The sequence below is a fragment of the Genypterus blacodes genome, unplaced genomic scaffold (assembly GCF_046128005.1).
Source record: "Genypterus blacodes isolate CSIRO-AG114 ecotype Tasmania unplaced genomic scaffold, CSIRO-AGI_Gbla_v1 ptg000012l_1, whole genome shotgun sequence".
Lineage (NCBI taxonomy): Eukaryota > Metazoa > Chordata > Actinopteri > Ophidiiformes > Ophidiidae > Genypterus > Genypterus blacodes.
In genome coordinates this window covers 2,701,954-2,722,556 of record NW_027466826.1, presented here as the reverse complement: position 1 = coordinate 2,722,556, position 20,603 = coordinate 2,701,954, and the positions used below count along the sequence as shown (strand labels likewise).

Genomic DNA, 20,603 nt, shown 5'->3' with positions numbered 1-20,603 from the left:
CTTCCCTCCCATCCCTCTCCTCCTCCTCCTTCTCTCTACGCCCTCCTCCCTCCTCCTCCCCCTGCTCCCTCTCTCCCGGCCCCCTCTGTTGTGTCAGCCGCCTCCTCATTGCAGCAACCAGGTGGCTACTGCTGTGTGACCAAACACAGTAACCTCCAGTACCCCAAAAACACACATTAATAAAGGAAGGATACAGAAAAAAGGTGCAAAGTTGTTTTCAGTCGAGACACCATATATCTTTGACATCAGATGTGCGCTTGAATGTTACAAAATAATAGAACTGAATTACTTTATATGTCATGACTCAAATATTTTTGTCTTAATTAAGATTAATGTATGAATTTTGAGGAAACGGACCCAAAAAAGAATAGAAAAGCAGAAATCATGAAAGGAATGTCCTGTATTTAAGCAGGTTTTGTCAAAATCGGATCAGACGGTTTTTGGTTATCATACTAACAAACAAACAAGATATTATTAACCACAGCGGAACCACGCAAAGGCAATCGTGGCTATTACATGATGAGGCGAAACTCGGTAGATGTATAGTCATTATAAAGAGGATACAGATATGTTAATAAGAAGTAAGTAAAGAAAGGAATAAACAGGATTACAGCAAACAGAGGTCATCTAAACGCAATCCACACAAGGGACCCCCAAGCTGTAAACAATTACGCTGCCTCCAACAGGTCACGAATAGAGCAAGTGTGGCTGGGCAGGTGGGGTCGCGTGAGGGTGGAGGTCAGACTTATCATGACCTCCGGTGTGAGCGTCGTATTAATATCTCTCTCAGGAATCCAATTACAGAGAGCACGGTAGAGAGCCACTGTTTCTGTCTGATCCTAGTCGACGCCAAGGTCTCCTAAAGAATATCAAGCAGCATTAAAGAGTTAAATCCTACAGCTGTACATGAAACTGTGGCCATGTGACCTCTCATGTTGTTATTCCTGTCCTGACTCTGTCAAAGTACACACGTGATGGCGGATCAGATGGGTGTTGGACTATTAAATTACTATTACCAGATACTGCATAGATGCAAACCCTATCATCCTACTGCTACATGTGTATTTCAATAAACCTATATGGAAGTATTCTTAAATACTACCTCACACAGGTCTGGCAACTATTCCTACACTCATAAATATGTTTCTGGCCCACAATTAAAAACTGTTGGGGCCTGGGCAGAGTCATAGCAGGGGATCGATTCACTATCTGCAGACGTCTGAGCCAGAGAAGATGGGACATTAAGAAGTAATTCAGTCATGTCACTGAAGCAGCATCTACGGATCCATCTGTCCCATACTGGAGCCAAACTGTTCCTTCCTGTGAGTGACGGGGAGGAACCGATACGCACCAGCATCTTCAGCATCCAGCATCAGCTTTGAGAGTGTCGATGCAGGCAACCCCATTATGCATTCTGGATGCATTCATCTACTGCAGTGCCAACTGTGCCATCTGCTGGAGGCAGAGGAACATACATGGGGCACTTTCCTCCCATTGGGCAATGGGACCTTAAAAATAGCTTGTGGTTGTTTCTTCAGCACTCCACCCTGTTTTATTATGCAGGGAGGTAAAACATGTAATGGCTTTGTGATGACCTAAGCTGTGAGCGGTTTGAATAAAAAATGTTCTGCAAATGTCAGCCAACTAAGTAAAGAAATACCTCTGGAGAGGAAATTACAGGTTTACACTGTGACTACTAACTCTAAATGCAACACAAAGATGTCCTGTTACTTCTTGTTACTTTGTCACAATAATAGAACCATTATTATCTTGCCTCTTTTAATAATCTCAGGAGGAGTAGCGGACCATTGTGGCTGCACAGGGCTTGCCAAGAACAATTCCTGAGCAGCAAAGCCTATTATCCATGGATGAAAAGTTTCTATTTGGCTCACCTGTGGGTGATCCATGTCTTACTCTCCATTAATAACCTGGCCAGGATGAGTTATGCACAGTGCAACCCAAACAGAAATGCAATACAAACAAAGTTATCCATACCATTTGATTACAAAAACAGTAATAATGTCATTGGGTTTCCAGTTTTTGACTGTTGGCTTGGGTAGTGTACTCAGGATATACACAGCGAGAGGTCACTCTGCTGGACAATAGTAATGTACAATATAAACATGAGCCCTGGAATTAAACTGAGAGGTTTTGTAGTGAATCAGACTGGATGTTCCATGTGCTCTGGGTAAGGATGAGCATTTCATCATCTCGTTTCAATTTTAAAAACAAATGATCAACTCTTTATGCTTAACATTCCTATTTTAAATGCACAAAAAATAGTGAAAGAATATTGTGAGGTTTTGGCTGCTGACTTATTTTACATACTCAGAAAATGGATAATACTACTTGGAATGCAAAATCTGTGCTGTGTAAATAAACCAGGGAAAATGGTGCAATGCTGTTTTGTACAGGACGAGACTGAGTCTCGTTTTCAAAGGCAAAGGCTACGTACTAAGACAGCTGTCAAATCCCCCTGACTTGGTCATTCTAGCACCAAAGAAAGCTCGAGCCTGACAAATTTAAATGGTTTGAGTAAAATCTGACCCTCTGTGACCTAGAATCACTTTTTAGGCGGGCAATAAAGTTACTCATGTTCCCGAGGGTCCACTTGCCTGCAGAATTAGGTTGAAAATACAGCGGTAAATCAACAACAAAAGCTTTGAATTTGCTCATGTGTGTGGCATTTGCACATTCTGCTTTCATACTGCGGCATGTAGTCAGACAACACTTAAGCTCTTAAGAATTTTCAATTTCTCCACATGCACGTGTCGTAATCCTGATTTAAACCTCCGGGTTGGTTCCTCTTGCTAACTTTGCTTGGCAGAATGCAGCAGCCCTGCCCTTGCACACAAGTTTGCGTTATATAATGCAAGAGAAAGGACGTGATTAATTTCCAGACTGATCAACAATTGCAACAACACTTTTCATGTTGTCAGGGAGTTGCGATTGCATAACTCAATAATGACTGCAGGGGAGCTCTCTCAAGCATACAACACACACACACACACACACACACACACACACACACACACACACACACACACACACACACACACACACACACACACACACACACACACGGGTCAGATGAAAAACTGTTACTGTCCTCTGTTTAACTTAAAGTCGTCTCTAAGCAACACTTAATCAATTCATTCTCAGACACACACTCGCACAAAGCAGGCAGAGCAGAGCAGCCACAGTGTAATACAGGATAATTGATAAATGAAAGACGGTTAGCGCCTCTGTTGTTGAACAAAACTTCTGAGCAAAACAGCAACCTCCCTTCAACTCCAAAAAACAACTCCAACTCAAAGAAAGGCCATGTATGTGCAATGAAATTGATGATTGTATAAAATGATGCATTCTTAAAACAAATGTACACAATTCGCACACTGGACATCTTAGGGTTATTTTTGCTATTTTCTTAATCTAACCATTTCTATTTTATAAAGTAATTTGCAACAAGAGCAGGCCTTTAGATTTAGATAGTTATGATTCTACATAGATGTTTACAGTCGTCTGACATACCAACAGGGGGCACACAGACGACAGATGGAGACCCACTGATTTAGATGATCCCCATGTATTCAACGTATGCAGGCGCATCACTGACTGCCTGCACTTGTACTTAATATTAACTTGGGTTCAAGAGTGAAATCGTTTAATCACATTACTTCCATGCAACTGAAACTTATTTCTACTCACACGTAGGTTCAGCAGCCGTCCGTGATCCTGGTGAGTGAGTCTCCATGACATCACTGATATGTTAGAGTAAGTCATAGTTTAAAAATTGATGGAGGTTTGTGGTGTTAATTTGTAAAGTCCCATAGTCCACCTTAGGGAGCCCCTGCTTTTATACATCTGTCATTTCTGTCTTTCTGAATGCTTAACAGTTTAGAACCTCACACTTGATGTGCTTTTTTGGCAAGCCGTATGTGTTTGGCAATGTCTAATTTGGCAAACCCATTTACAAAACATTCACACACACTTTGTCATTATGGTGGTTTCAGAACTTGTTAAGACAACACTGCAGCTTTTGGCCACAACTTGTGATGGATGGATGCAGTAGGTAAGTAGGTAGACACTGAAAGGCTGGTGGTCAGCCAGTAAACACGTTCTCTCCTACCTGTAGAGAAATCATTCAGCCTCTCACTCAGGTAATAGTCATTGGGGTTGAGGTAGGGCAGCTGCTCCATGTACACTTTAGGAATGAGGTACAGCACCTCAGCCACATGCCCATCCTCGATGATGGACATGCGCTTCACCGAGCTCTTGCGTTTCACGTGCACGCGGTCGACACTGTGGCTGGAGCTGCAGAATTTGCCCAGGCTGTTGAGTTTGGGTAGAGTGGGCATGGTGCTCTGCTCCTTGTCCACTGGCCCGCAGAGGAGGGATAAGCACTGCAGGTAAGCGTCAGCCAGGGTCCACGGGTTGACCTCAGACCCACTCTAAACTCCCAGCAGCTTGGGACATCAAGAATGGGGAAGTTCATGGAAAAAGTTGCAGGAAACTGAAGTGACAGAAGTAGAAGGACGGCCTAAAAAAGCAAGAGTTACCATGATAAACGGAAAAATGTCAAAATCCAGAGCGGTCTTCCAGTGGAAACTTTGGGATCATTCCACTGTTCCATTCAGATCTGCAATGAATGCAAGCATTGCAAAAAATTCGGAACGCTGATTCCCACCTCGGGGTGAAAAAGTTAAACAGGTAAGAGATAAGAAGACTGATAAAGAAGCATACTGAGCGGGGCGAATCGCAGGGAAAGAAGCTTAAGATATATGTCTTCTGCCTAACTCGCCTGCAGCCTTAAGCAGCTTAGGGCTGACGTGGAGCCTATGATTATCTTCTGGGTGGGGTCAGGTAGCTCTAGTTGGCCCCATGTATGGAGGGACTCTGCCTATCTGATGGAAGAACAGGGGTTGCTATAGAAAGCTACGATCGATAAGGTCACCCTGCATCTCCATCACCTCTGAGTTCAGGTATCCGTCTGAAGAAGAGGCGATATTACATGAGAACTATTAGAAATGCCTCGAATTACGTTCTAGTTATATTGGTCATATTGGCCATTTAATTTTGGATTGGTCTTATATTTCTTTAACACAACTGAATTTACCCCCCTCCTGATTTCACAGTCTGTGAGTGATGCCAGAGGGAGAGCTGAAGCATTTTTTCACAGTAAAGGTTTTGGTTTTTAAATACACCCCAAGAAAATAACAGAAAGTATTAAACAGAAGGACATCTGTATAATATGTCAACTTTAGAGGTACCTAATCTAACGAAAGAGCCTCTGAGGATCACATTCATTGGACATACTGTATATTTAGCTTTCAGAATATTCCCTCAATGTGTGTTTACAGGATTGGATTTTGTATTTGTGGGTTTATGTACAGTGGGACCACATGCAGACACACTAACACTTTGACCGTCACGCTTTCCAGGCCCTGAGTACCTGCATATCTTGGGAGTCTGCCAATGCTTTACAATGTCAAACCTAAGCAAGGTCAATCTAGCAGCCAACATTGGAAAGTACACCGTTAATTATCAGCAGGATGTGTCAGAAAATGAAATACTTTAACTGCATCAGCACTGGAATAAAAATACCAGTTCTGGTTTCCATTTTTCCAGGAGAAATTACTTGGTTTTTGGATGAAACCTTAAAAAACCACAACCATGGACTGAATTTGTCACCATACTGTTTTTCTGCAAAGATTATTAAAAGCCTTCACAAAGGAGCCAAACAAATACAACAAACATCAATCTAGTCTGCTCGGTTTTTAAAATTGCTTTGGCACTCTCGGGCCAGAGATGCATCCTCTTTCCTTGGAAAATGTGGATTCAGCATGAGGCAAATTTTGAGTCATCGACTTAGAGGTGAAATGATGACGAGAAGGGAGACGTGATGCAAACTCTACAAAGATAAGCTGTAACCCTGCTATGATCTCCATATGTTTCAGAGGGCGCTTAACGTGAACATTATGGCTTTGTGGGAGGACAACAGCGGTAATAAAGTCGGCCACGTAAGATGTATATGCACAGATAAAGCGGGCATAAAAACACAGACATTCACCATCCATCAAACAGATAGAGGCAATCACAGCTATTTTCTTTATCGCCAAATGGAATATATCAATGTGTTATATTACACCTTATGAGGAACAGAGCAGACAATGACAAAGCATAAAACATCCTTTCACAGAGGCGATAAAAGGCTCAGCCACCACTACAAATTTAATGAGTTTCCTCTCTGCCCGAGCAGCAACACAGAGACAGGATGGCTAGACGGAGTTTACTACGACTTACATCCTTATACGCACTTTATTAATTCATCTCAGCTTAAGTTTTCCTCACCAGCATCCTATCACTCACACACCTCCTGACCTCAAAAATCCAGAGTTCTAGCCCACAGAAAGTGATAGACTCTTGCACACACACCTGCATACACATGGTCCTGAGGACATACTGCTATGCTGCAGCGGGCCACTGCCCTCCAACTGACACAACATCCCACACACTCACACACACGGCCGACGACAGAGCCATCCTGGCAGCCGTGCGCACCAAATTACATTCCAGACATTTCACAGCTGCCGCTGCTGAATCTTCATACTGCTCCATCGCTAGAGAAACACACGCCACCTCCTCCTCCCTCCCACCCCCAAGTCTCCCCCAGTCTTACCATCCAGTCCGAAGCAGGAGGTGATTTTTTGGGCGTAGTTGCAGAGCCCATCGTAGCCAGGCTGCTGCCTCACTGCATTCCTCTCCCCCATCTCTACACACTCCCACACACACACTGTCCCGTCCAGCAGTGCTTTTCACTCCTTCCCCCTGCTCATCAATTATTCAGGCTTATGCCAGGACTACAGTCTAAATGCACGAGCGGACACACAAACGCACATGTATGCACGCGCGGAGGAAGGAAAAGTGCTGATGCAGAGGGTCGTGCTGTTAGAGGGTGAGCAGCCCTCTCCAGTGGCCAGATAAGGAGAAGGCATCAGATTGGGTTACTGCAGAATGGAGCCATGCCTCTTTTTCCATGAACCATTGATCATCCAGATTACACTGCAGTGTAACAGGTAGGGTGTGCTCGATGTGCTCACCCTGCCCAAGGAAAGGGTGGGGCCCTAGAGATGGAAGTCAGAGCAGGACTAAACTGGAGATGTGTCAGGGACGAGAGAGGACTATGTAGAACTAATAGTGTTTGATGCAGAATTTTGATGACAGGATCCTGGTTCCTCTATTGGGATTGCCTTAATGGCAAACAACACTTTTGCTTTGCCAGTTTTCAATCAATTTGTTTTGTTACAAAGAGATTCTACTCTTCAAGTGACTGATGAAAAACGTGGGAATTCCGGGAGAAGTACAAAACCCTTCTGTGTGGCCTGCAGGGGGGGGGGGGGGTAGTGACATGGGCGATCAGATATACAATATGACAGGCCAACTTAAACAAACGTCTGAGAGCATCAAATCATTTCTGAATGAACAACAACGCTGGTCTTGGGGTTTTCAGGGGGTGGAGCAGGGATCAATTACTTAAATGGACCAGGAGGAACAATAAATCCATCCAGATATGAGCAGCCAACCATAACATTAAGAGATTCAATGGCAGCAGAACTGCCGACCACAAAAACAAATGATGGGATTAAGCTAAGTGGCGTAATGGTGAGTTCCCAAACCAAGCTGGTGAATATTGACAATGGGAAATTTGATGGGAATATCTTAAATATTTATACGTCGCCTTAAAGATAGACTGGTCCTCTTAAAATTCAATTGGCTTTCAAGATCTAACACAAATATAATGAGATTGTAGACAAAAGGAAAAAGCGCGAGTATGACATCACAGAGAGGCTCAGATACAGCTCTATGCCCACAAGGGTGTATTAAGGTGGGGTTACTATTGGAAGGTCAGCACTGCCAAGGTAAATGCTGATGGCCCTGTGATGATAACGTCTAATGGCAGATACTGCCTGGACAACCAAAAGGAGAGGCTGGTAATCATGAATGCATACCGGGAGGGAAAAGTGGAGTAATCTGAGCCATTTCTTGTACTTCCTGTGTTTCTATGGGGAAGCAAATGTTCCAGTCCTTGCAAAACAAATGTCCTTCAATTGTGAACCCGTATAGCTGTCTTACAGAATATGCATTTCCAGCAAATAGAGGCAAGTGCTTTGGGTTTATGTGAGCCACATGTATGCAGCTGTGTTGTGCAGCTTTTTTTTACATGTTGAAAATAATACCTAACAGATAAATCACCTGCTGCATGATATATTGAAGATGTACTTGGAAAACATGGAAAATCTGGAGTTACAAAGCATAGACACACATAAAAATGTATTTGGCACAGTCTTTGTTGAATTTTCCATACACACAGAACACACAGTATATCATCAAACTAACTGTGCTTTCAGTGTGATGATAAAACATGAACATGCCAGTGTTCTAACAAAACACAGAGGTAACTGACACTTAAGTGTAGCAAGTAGGGTAGTTACTTCTCATGAATAATGATTGGCTGCCTGCAGAAGCCTGCTAATCAAGTCTATATACCACAGGGGGGCTGTCAAGCGGTGGGCTTGGAGCGCCATCGATCTCCACCACCAGCCAGGGGAGGATAGATACAGTAGGCCACATCCGTAATGGGCCAGTACAAAGTCATGCTATGATACCAGCTCAGCCACTCCCAGGAGCCTGAATGGGAGTGACATATAGGCTTTGAGCTGGCCTATAGAAGGTCAATCTCTCCCCAGTAACAGGATCAAACCCATGATGATGTATCACACTACAAAGATTACAGTAAGGATGTGTGCATATTCCATCATAACCTACAGCAGGAACAGCTGGAGGCTGTTAGTCTCTTCTGCCAGCATCACCTGACCCAGATCCAGAGCAGCACAAAGGCTGATGGGACCACCTGATGGGGCCAAACCTGTTCAGTATGCACTGCTTGCAGACATCAGGTGCTTTATACTCAACAAGAACTGACTCACATCTTTGCAACTCGACTAGTTAAACATGTCACAACTAATCTAAGTGTACATTTATATGCAGATCATCATCAACAGACAGATGTGATGCTCCTCAAATGCCATTGGGACAAATCAGATCATAAAGCCTCTCCATCAGCACCATTTACTTACACAACTATTAGGGTGTGTGTGTGCATATTTAATTGATTATATGCATTGTGGTAATTTTGACAGCAAACGTAGAAGAAAAGGTTGATCAGCAAAGGTGAATGATCACAGCAACAATAGAAAGTAGCGTCTATTTTTAGTGTCCATATCAACTAAATAAGTTAGCCAGTCTAGAAAAGGCTGCAGTACTACAGGCTGTAGTTTCAGCGATGCGCCGGTGTAACCTAGTTACAATATCAGTCATTATACAGGCTGATCCTCAAGAAAGACGACGGAAATGGATCCTTTGTCCCCTGCGTCCCATTCTTGAAGCAAGATTTGAAGCGTCCCCTAAATGAACAGACTTATACCTCTTGGTGTATTGTTATGAAAGCTTCTGCGGCAAAAGACACTCACCTCTAGCAGACATGCCCGGTAGGTAGAGCCTCTTTTTCCTTACCGAGGTGAACAGCAGGAGATCCGAGGAGGGGGAGGGGGGGAGGGGGGGGGGGGGGAAGACCGACGGACAGGCTGATATTATCTGTGCGTTAAGTTATTGTCCGACATTGAACGGAACGGATTGGAACGCGGGGAAACGCACAAGCTCTTTTTAGTCCAGACTAGACTGCGAGATGGAGACAGCATTTTCCAGCTACAGGGCGTGTCCTGGAACAGACAGCATCCTTCTGATTTTACAACAAGTTTATACCCGAAAAAGGCAGAATTACCAAGTTACTAAATATACCATAGTGCAAACCCTTAGCCCCGATCTGCCAAAGTTAACTGTGTCATCGGGGTCTGGTTAGCCCACTTTTCTCCAGGATGACTGCGCTGTTCTGGAAGCGGTGGTTAGTCGTAAAGTTGCGCTAAGGGAAATCTGAAGGTTTGAGCGGTGATTGCTTTCATTTTTCCATCAATGTGGACAAATGGAATGGAACATGTCTCTCCCGACCACGTGGATTCTTCAACTTTGCTGTTTCTGAACAAACACTTACCGAAGTCTGCCCGTAGCGCCATGTGAGGGAAATTGCTCGAATCTCACTCAAATAGCCCATATAGGAATAATCTATAGATATATCACAGTTCACGTTGAGATATTGCTGTATTATGGGATTAATGGAATTCGGTAGCCGCTTTCATACTTGAAGCGGGGCAATTGATTTTTGTGAATAGATTGATCGACTCTCCTCATTCAATGCATTGAATGCTGTCTCCATTTGCACGTATTGATCGTTTCGTCTCTAATTAAACGCGTGTCTCTTGTGTGTTTGCGTCCCCTGGTGGTTTAACGGGTGTGGTGTTTGGCCAGGGAAGTGCCACCGTGTCCAAAGTGAGTCTGGAGTAGAGCAGCCGTGTGTTGTTTATAGTGGCCGCGCCAGGCCTGTGAAGTGTTGTGACGTTTTATTGCTTACTTTCATTCTTTCGTTACAAGGGTCGTTGTATGAAAGCTCCAATCTGGATCGAGGCGGTAGCAACAGGAAGAAGAAGATAGAGGAATTCTCTAGGTCTTCTCGGGAGAAATTGGTCCAATCGAAGAACAAAATGTTCTCCAAATTTACCTCCATTCTCCAGCATGCAGTGGAAGCGGTGAGTTTAAACCTAAACATTCAACATGTGTCAGTTGTTTTGCTTCTGTGTGCCGTCTCTTATGGTTGAAAATGTCTTTTGGTTAGCCAGACAACCTATATGTAAAGCATATCGTCAGCATTAGGCTGTGATGCTAGCGTTAGCTAACCAAACAGCTAATTAAGCTAAGCTAACGTTAGCGTTTTGTGTTTGCAGTGGTTATCTGTTCGTCGCCTACAACACCCACGTTTGTTAACATGTATATTCTAATGTTAGCCTTAATCCCGTTTTATCTTCCTCGGTGTAAATCATATGTAGTAACGGTAAATGGCCCAAGTCGAGATAGTTAGCAGCTAACGTTAGCTAAAGGTAGCCACAGAAAGCTAAGCTAACACTACAGCAGGGTCTTGTCATGTGGATTGATTTGCGAAATAGTGGGGCTCGTTTGGTGTTGCGAAAACGTTCTTTTAAAGCGGGTCACTTGTAATCTGACACAGTGTTAAAATGCACGATGACTAACCTAGCCCAGCAATGGTGCGTCTGAAACCCGTTTCTAACAATAACCGTTGGCCAGGTGATCCATCTTTACAGAAGTTATTTACGCACTACTTTACAGCCTGCGGGTGTAAAGCAGTGTGTAAAGAACTCCATTCGTTGGTTTTCAAAACTAGTCGAGACCCACGACTCTGCATTTATTACTAATTACTTTCGTCATGTGTTTAGCCTATTCTTGCCTAGGTGAACACAGTCAGATCTTGGTGTAGATTTATTGATCCATATGGCGATCACACGTGAAATTATTATCGTAAACCAGTGTCCCTTATTCAGAGCAAAGCACAGGCATCTACATTTGAAACCCCTTTTGGAACTTTAAGGCAATGACATGTCTCTTGAGATCACATTACGTTAATTAAATCCATCTTGTTCTATGTTGTTGACAAGATCAATGCTACGATACACAACCTGTTGAAACTGTGATTCCAAATCCAGCTCCTAGTGCACAGTGCTGCATATTCCATTACATCACTGATTTTACTTGGAATGGAGCAAGGAGAGCTGGAAAATAAGGAGCAGTTTTCCTATTTAAGCAGTTGCGTTCCCAGTCTGTCTTCCCTTTGTCAGTAATAAGTGAGTCATGTCCGTTATTCTGTGTGTTAACAAGCTGTTGTGGGATAGCAGCATAAACACTGTTTTCCTCTTTCAGCTCGCCCCTTCGCTGCCCTTGCAGGAGGACTTTGTCTATCACTGGAAGGCCATTACACATTATTACATTGAGACCTCTGGTAAGTGCAGGCTTATGCATAATGACGCCTCATGGGCCTGAGAAACTGCATTACTCTTTGTACCAATGATGCGTTCAAACACTAGTCCTTAATCATTTCTTACTGCCACATAAATATGGGGAACAGTTGATAGATGGTTGCGTGTCTATTCAGGCGACCCATCTCCTGGTTTCACCATTATAGTGTAAAGTCACCTGGAAACAAATAAAGGTGCTGCCTTCGATTTAAAAACATCAGTAAATCATGGATTAACAGCTAGGCACGAGTTTCTTTGTTAATGTGGAGTCTCGCCTTTCTAATTCTTCATTCAAAAGGGCTTTAAAGCAGGAATTCTAGTTAGGCCAACTTGGAGCGTTCTCTCCTGAACAGCTGAAGGCAATGATCTATGCTCTGAGCAGTGCTGGATTTAGCTGAGCATGTATTCCTTGGGCACTTAATCACTGGTTTAGCAGACTTTGGTCCTCCTTTGGGTTTTTTCTTCATTTGTAGTTTAAGTCCCTTTTGATGTTTATGGTCTTATAGATTAACCGATATGTAGCAGATAGTAGTTTTTCCTGCTTGACTGAATGCATTTCATGTTCTTTTCTGGTTCCTAACACGCAGGAATGTCAGACGTGCTTCAGTCATACACACCCATAAGCTATAACTGCTGACATATAATCTTAAATCATGATATTTTAGACTAAACTAATAAAGGGTTTTAGTTTGAAATCGCTCCACCATGAATGATTCTAATGAAACAATCAGTGTTGAAAACATGTACAGTCTGGAAAAGTAATACTGAAATGTACTGTTTTATTCCAGTGTATTTCTAAAGGTTTGGGTTCGTTTGGACAGTTTCAGCGTCTCTCTCATGGTGTTGTGTTTATTTCCTATTAGATGACAAAGCCCCAGTTACAGACACCAATATCCCGTCCCACCTGGAACAGATGCTGGACATCCTCACCCAGGAGGAACGGGAAAGGGAGTCTGGGGAGACGGGTCCCTGCATGGAATATCTCCTGCACCATAAAATCCTGGAGACTCTATACACCCTGGGCAAGGCAGATGTAAGACACTCAGTGCTTGATGCAACCTTTACTGTCATCCAGTGTCTGCAGGGTTTCATGTATCTATTTCTCCTGCGTCCCCTTCAGTGTCCTCCAGGGATGAAGCAGCAGGTGCTCACCTTCTACACAAAGCTGCTAGCACACATCCGTCAGCCTCTCCTGCCCCACATCAATGTCCACAGACCTGTACAGGTGACAAATCAAACGTTTTGCAATCTGGTTTTGTTATTCTTTTTGAGAATGTCTTCCATTAAGTAGTCAGCTGACACGTGACATGATCTGTAAGTTGTTCTTTTCTATCCCTCTGATGTTCCCCTATTAGAAACTGATCCGTCTGTGTGGGGCGGTGCTCGCTGCACCCACAGAAAATGAAGAGATTCAGTTCCTTTGTATAGTCTGTGCCAAACTGAAGCAGGATCCATACCTTGTCAACTTCTTCCTCGAGGTAGGTTGCTATGGCACCGAGAAGATGAAAAGAAACCGAGCCGCACATTCATAAATATTCATTTGGCTGTGTCGTCTGCAGAGGAAAGAGTCTTGTGGCGTTTTAAAGCGATCTCCCTTATCTGTGTGTGTGACTTGCAGAACAAGGCCAAGAGACCCGAGGCAAAGAGTCCTGGAGCAGCAGAGAGCACAAAGGACAAGCAGCCGGTCCCCGACACGGGCCAGCCCCTCAAGAACGAAGAGGCCGAACCCCCAGAGGAGCCTCAGGCTGCAGCTACGGCCTCCTGCCCAACCAGCAGCTGTAACAACAACAACAGCAACAACTACAACCTGGTCACCTCCCTGCTCAACCTCACCAAGAGTCCCGTCAGTAGATCACATTCTAATCACTCGGCTTTTGGAGTTTAGCTATTCTGTTTTAATGTCCTGTATTGTCCGTCGTGTCCCTCGCTCAGGATGGCAGGATAGTGGTGAAGGCGTGCGAGGGCCTGATGCTGCTGGTCAGTTTACCGGAACCTTCGGCCGCCAGGTGTCTCACCGAAAACACTGAGCTCTGTGAGCTTCTCACTGACAGGCTGGTAGGCTTCTACAAAGCCCTGCCACAGTCCATGGACCCCTTGGACATTGAGACCGTGGAGTCCGTCAACTGGGGGTAAATGTCTCTACCGTGTTCTCACGTTTGCACTTCACACTCACTTGATTGCCCCTGAAAACCCCAAAATGAGTGTTTTAATCTCCCGGCTTGTCTTTTCTCTACCGTTTCAGTCTCGACGTGTACAACCTGAAGGAGGACGCTGCAATCTTTGCAGGAAAGCGAGCTCTCATCTCCTTCCTGTCCTGGCTGGATTACTGTGACCAACTCATCAAGGAGGCTCAAAAGGTTCTAAACACATTCACCGACTCACCCTGCAGAATTCATAGCTTACATAATGCACAATGTCTCTGTCTGAATGGATTGATTGATTGAATAAAAGGCAAACAAATGTCTCCACTGCCTTCCAGTCAGCAGCTGCAGTGATGGCCAAAGCCGTGAGAGAGAGATTCTTTGTGTCCGTGATGGAACCGCAGCTTATGCAGACGTAAGTCTTGCACGGAATCGTCGAGCAAAGTCGAAGATCTCGGTTGCGGTAACTTGTCAATAACTTGTCGATGTGTGTGTTTATGCACAGATCCGAGGTCGGCATCTTGACCTCCACAGCCCTGCTGAACAGGATCATCAGGCAGGTGACATCGCAGGCGCTGCTAAAGGAAATGGTTTACTTCCTGCTGGGGGAAGACAAAGAGCCAGAGACGCTGGCTTCCATCGCTCAGACACCACTCAGACACAGACTCATAGAGCACTGCGACCACCTGTCAGACGAGGTGCTTAAACCGGAAACTTAGTCAGACACACACACACACACACTTTCCCTCCGACATGATTACAGCATGCACCTACTTTTTTACTTGTACTTAACTTTACATTCAAAAGTTCCTCTCTTCATGTAGGACTTGGATTTCCAGTGCATTGTATGACTAAAGCGCTCTCGAATTTTAATGAATCTGACAAAGCGATTGCACACAAATGCCACATGAATCATCTCTTTGATGTCCGACGCAGCAGTCACTCCCTCACTGTTCCACCGGCCGGCACAGACGCGTCACATTGTTCCCCCTTTTTTTTTCATAAAGAGATCTAAGCCCGGTTCCTTTTTGTCGCCCCGTCCACAGATCAGCATCATGACGCTGCGCCTGTTTGAGCAGCTGATCCAGAAGCCCAGCCAGCACGTCCTCCACAGCTTAGTGCTGCGCAACCTGGAGGAGAGGAACTACCTGGAGAACAAGCCCCAGGAGGAGCGGGAGCCCCTGGAGAACGGCCAGCCCCATGATGCCGTGTAAGGCCCCCACCTTGACCCTTTGACCCCGCCCCTCCCCACCCAAAAGCTACCTTCTTTGTGGTCCCGCCCTCTGTACAAACACACCAGTGGAAATAAAATGAATGCATGCATTTTTTCAGTGTTGCCAGTGCAGCAACTCTGTTCCTTTATTGTCTGACTGAGTCACGACTTAACAAGATCATGAGAACAAAGCTCAGCCATTAAATATCATTATGAGGAATACATGATACTTTAATGAAAACCCTCATGACTGTCCTCTGTGTGTGTACTTAATAAGAGGAAGAGAGTTGCTGCGTTAACCTTTTCTGTGTATAAATACATCCTTTTACACACACACTTTCTTCTACTCCCAAATCAAAGAATGGACCTTAAAGGTGTCAGAAGGGTTAAGACTTGAACTCTGTGAAAAGATCATGGGACCCACCAAAATACTGACCTGCGTGTGTGTACTGTCCTGAGAAAGAACTGATCACCTCATGCAGTGGTTGGGGTCACGAGCAGTTGTAAAGTCAAACACTGTGTTGTGCTTGCAGAGACCTTGAGGAGGATCCACTGTTCGGAGACGACCTCTCACCTGACAGCAGGCTGTCCGGGTCCGACTGGTTCAGCTCCTCTCCTCAGCCCAGTCCCGACCACACCAAGTCTGAAGGGAAGACGGAGGTCCACAAGATTGTCAACAGGTGTGGAAATGTGCCGGTGTGTGTAGAGGAGAGTAGAGTAGCTCCGCTCAGTTTGTTTGGCTTCAATATTTCATCCGCTTGCCTCTAGTTTCCTGTGTTTGGTGCCCGATGAGGCCAAGTCATCGTATCAAGTTGAGGGCACCGGCTATGACACCTACCTCAGAGACGCACACAGACAGGTAGGCGCGTCTCGTTTTTTTCCCAGGTGTGAGGCTTCTGGATGTGCTCTTCGTCCGTCTTTGTCCCCGGCACTCTTTATTAACTTGACGTGCGACGCTTTGCTCTTCATCAGTTCAAGGACTACTGTGGGGTCTGTCTGCGGTGGGACTGGAGGGGACACCCCAAGCCCTTTGAGAAGTGTAACCTGGACAACCCGTTCTTCGAGGGCCACTTCCTCAAGGTCCTCTTCGACAGAATGGGTCGCATCCTGGATCAGGTCAGCACTCCAACACACTTTAAATAGCTGCTAATGGTGCTATTCGTGTCGCATGTCAGGGTGTCATTTTTAAACGCGGTCTCTCTCCTCTGCTCTCCAGCCCTACGACGTCAATCTGCAGGTGACGGCAGTTCTGTCCAAGTTGTCCTTGTTCCCACACCCGCACATGCACGAGTACCTGCTGGACCCCTACATCAACCTGGCCCCCGGCTGCAGGTCTCTCTTCTCCGTCATCGTCAGGGTAAGACACACACTCGCGAGACAAGAGGCTGAGTCACTGCACTGTTCAGTATGAGCTTCAACACTGAAAAGAGAGAGAGAAGAAAGATGTTTACTGGGACCTGTGGAATGTGACACAAGTGGACAAAATGTATAAGGAGATGTGGGGGCGGTGACTCGAGCCAATGACCTGAACAGTCAGGTTGTTTGTAAGAGCGACCCTAACCCTAACCCTAAAAGTTGGAGATACATTGTTTGTTTTTTTCAGTGTCAAAAGTAAAGCTAGTGAGGTCACATATTCCCACTACAGCTGGTTTGGTCCGTGTGTATACGGACTTACTCTTTCAAATGACATACAGGAGGGAAGAGAGGCAGAGAGTTAGAGAGAGGGGAGGGAGAGGAAGGAGAACTAATACCCTGAAGAGAACTAGCTTGATGTAATGTTCAAGTTAAAGACAAGGTGACAAACAGTGTGTAGAAATGACACAGTAGTGTGGACGCAGAGTTCTGGATGTGTGGATCCTGGACATCCGACAATCAACATTTTCCTCAGAAAGGTCGCCATAGATACAAGCAGAATCTATACCTTTCACTTGACCCCCAGTGTTACTACCAACGTATTTCGGTTATTGAAGCCGACAGGAAACACATATTCTTACCCACAGATGTTATTAGGGTTGATAAGTTATTGAGTCTCACTTCCACGTGGTTTCCACCTTCTGTTTCCTGTTGTGTCTGGAAGGTGGTGGGTGATCTCATGTTGAGGATTCAGCGCATCCCAGATTTCACACCCAAACTGCTGCTGGTGAGGAAGAGGTTATTGGGTCTGGAGCCAGAGGGGATCAAGTACGTATTCTTCTTCTTCTTCATAGCTGTGTGCCGTGACATTGTGGGGGCGCAGGTTTAATCTCTGGGCTCTTGTCTGCAGCATCGACCACATGACTTTGTTGGAAGGGGTGATCGTGCTGGAGGAGTTCTGCAAGGAGCTGGCAGCCATCGCCTTCGTCAAGTACCACGCCGCGGCCTCTTCCTCGCCCTAAAAACCGTCCCGCCCCGGGTCCGGCACAGGTCAGCTTTAAACTATGAAGGTGCTGGTGGCACCGGGTCGGCAAAACCATGACCACTAACTGGTCGTCCCCGAAAGACTGTTAACGCCCATGCGGGCGGGGTTTCACCGCTCCCCCTTCTAGCCTCTCGGGCCTCACCACCATAACAAGGGCAGATACCGCCCAGCCAACCGAGGCTAGAGGAGGAAGAGGAGTAGAGGAGAAGAGAGGTGAAGGTGCAGACGGTCGATGGACTGTTTTCATTGGGGTTTAAGGGCCACACAGCCTCTCACACGCTCCAGTCCCCTCCATCTTGTTTCTCACCAGCCAAACGGAGGCGACAGCTCAGTGGTCAATGTATTTTATGGAGGAAAGGTTTGTGAGTGTGTGTGTGTGCGCATGCGTGCGTGTGTGTGTATTTATTTCCAGTCCCAGTGTCACACATCTGTAAACGTCGATGCCTTAGTGTGGAGTCGCACCTTTTCGGTTACAGATCGTTTCCTTTTTGAAACATTTTATCTGAAGCCCTCGTCTGTTCAGTGAGAAGAGACTGTAAACCGACCTCTGCCCTTTGACCCCCAGTTATCTACCGATAGTTACATAAGATAGCAACTCGCAGTATCAAGATGCTACACTTGTATTTTAAACGCCAAGTCCTCTTATTTATTTTTTATTTGCTTTCACGTTGCCTTTTAACTCGATCAATGTCTAACTGTCTGTCTAGAAGCAGACGCCGTTCGCCGCGTCGTCTTCACCGCTCACCTGTAACGCAGAGCGAGGCGCCGTCACCCTAAGACTTCGGCGCCGCTCATCACTTTCCGCGTCACGACATTGAGTATTTTGCAGATTGTACAAATTTGCACACGGCCCGCATTGCACGCGCTCACATTATCCATGTGAATCCTGCTTTAAGTTTGGATGAGGAGAGTGAAGCTCCGCCTCCAGGTTGATTTCTACGTTGTTTTTGTTTTTAACACTGCAGCGATTGTAGACGGCTCGTCCTCAGCTTAGGTCATTTACATCGCGCTCGCGTTCGCCCCCCCCAAGTTATCACGACTCCCGTGCGTCGTATTACATTTATATAGCAGTATTACTTCTCTTCAGGATCTTGCATGACGAGGAAATGTATTTACAGTGCTGCGTGTCGTCGGAACGGTTTCACTTTTGGTCGTATCGGACGCGGGAATGTCGGGAGGAACCAGTGATTCCATACTTGTTAGGGCTAGGCAAAAGAAATGGTCTTAATTTATGCTTTCGGGTTTTATGTTCTTTATGTTCTTTATGTGTGTGTGTGTGTGTGTGTGAACTATGCTGTTATTCACTGAAGCCACGTGTTCTTCATTTGGAACCTTACATGTTTTGTCTTTGTTTTCTTTTCTGGTGGCATCGCTCGCGCATCGCTCGCGCACCTCAGCTACATTATGCAACAGCTCGCGTGGATTCAGATTTGCACATCGTCTCTCATCCTTGTTTCATAATTGTACATATGCGAAATACACACATAGCTTTTTTTTTTTCCTTTTTTCGTCCAAATGATTTTGTTCCATGAACCAAATATACGAGGGTGCACCAGGAGTAAAACATTTCTATTTTAACGGGGAAACCTTTTTGGAAAATTTGTCGAATCATGCACATTTTTTTAAAATCAACTATTTCCAACCTTTGTGTACAGTTGTATATTGTCATGTGTACAGTAGCGATAGAGATACTACCTGGTGTAAATGCATGCGGATATCTTTTAATTTCTCACTGTTTGAACAAAAAAAAATGAAAAGGCAGTCCAGCCGTCAGCGATGATTTCTTCTGTCAGCACTTTGTTCTTTGGACGCTGACACATGGACGAGATGCCTTATTCTCACTGTGGACTCATACAAATCGATATTTATGGATAATCTGCTTTCCTGGGTTTGGTTGTGAACTTAATACGCTTTTTATGTTATGCTATATAGACTTTTTGTTTGCTTTGTGAACATGTATAGGGTATAGTGTTTTCACGCTGATGCCAGATCCATTTCTCTTGTCGGCTTTCGACCAATCACTGTTATCATTTGGTGAATATTCCTGCATTTAACCGTGTTTAAACTTCATCGCTGCTTTATCCTGGCGCGGGGAACGGAGACGGAATTCTCGAATCTCCCCGGCCAAGGTTTGATTATGTGATTGTGCAATGCATAATTTAAATATTAAGATAAGGTGCATGCTCTTTCCTCCTGCTTCCCGTAGCTTCGTTTAGACGCCTCTGGCATCTCTCCACGTTTCATCACTGCAATTATACTAATGTATTAAGTTCCTGTCTGGACATTTAGTTTGAACATTCTCCGTCCCCAATAGGAAAAAAAGAAAGGTCAGCAGCAGCAGATGTGGTCAGTTCATGTTATGTTTCATTCTGTTTTTATTACAAAAAAAATCTGTACAACAAAACAAAAATACTCAAAATAAACAGTTACCTTTCAATGACAAGGTAAAACCACAAACTCATTTTTTCATTAATTCCCCTTTTAAAAATGTTTCTGAATAACAAGTAGAGGGAACTTATTACTGAAGGTGTTACCTTTCTATGAAACAGCTGTGTGCAGGATCATACCTGTGTTTAACAGCACCATTATCCAGCATGGGTGCATTATGTGTCACATTCTCTTTGGCTTCAGGTCTGTCCTGCGCAGGCATCCCACTAATTCTGCAGCAATTAGGTATCTAATCTGCGGTCAGAGCAGAAGATCTTACGATAGGTCCAAAGTCATGTGAGTTTAGCAAACCCTAGATTTTTTTCTTTACAGTGTTTGAGAAATCATTGAAAAGAGGCACTATGGTGCAGAAAGAAGGCGCTCAGTCCAACATGTGTCATTCCTAACATGATCACTGAGGTACAAAGTGAGATTGCAGTCAGCCA

At 44.9% G+C, this 20,603-nt stretch overlaps 1 protein-coding gene across 1 annotated transcript; it reads left to right on the top strand.

Moving 5' to 3' along the window:
• Nucleotides 1-10,528: 10,528 nt before the first annotated feature.
• fhip2a (FHF complex subunit HOOK interacting protein 2) lies at nucleotides 10,529-19,440 on the top strand. Its single transcript, XM_076162553.1, has 17 exons — nucleotides 10,529-10,700; nucleotides 11,884-11,962; nucleotides 12,842-13,011; nucleotides 13,099-13,203; nucleotides 13,334-13,456; nucleotides 13,597-13,821; nucleotides 13,911-14,107; nucleotides 14,221-14,335; nucleotides 14,458-14,534; nucleotides 14,625-14,817; nucleotides 15,166-15,329; nucleotides 15,866-16,012; nucleotides 16,101-16,191; nucleotides 16,305-16,448; nucleotides 16,549-16,689; nucleotides 17,410-17,513; nucleotides 17,596-19,440. The coding sequence occupies exons 1-17, from the start codon at nucleotides 10,656-10,658 to the stop codon at nucleotides 17,705-17,707; spliced, it is 2,232 nt and encodes a 743-aa protein (XP_076018668.1). The 5' UTR covers nucleotides 10,529-10,655; the 3' UTR covers nucleotides 17,708-19,440.
• Nucleotides 19,441-20,603: the final 1,163 nt, after the last annotated feature.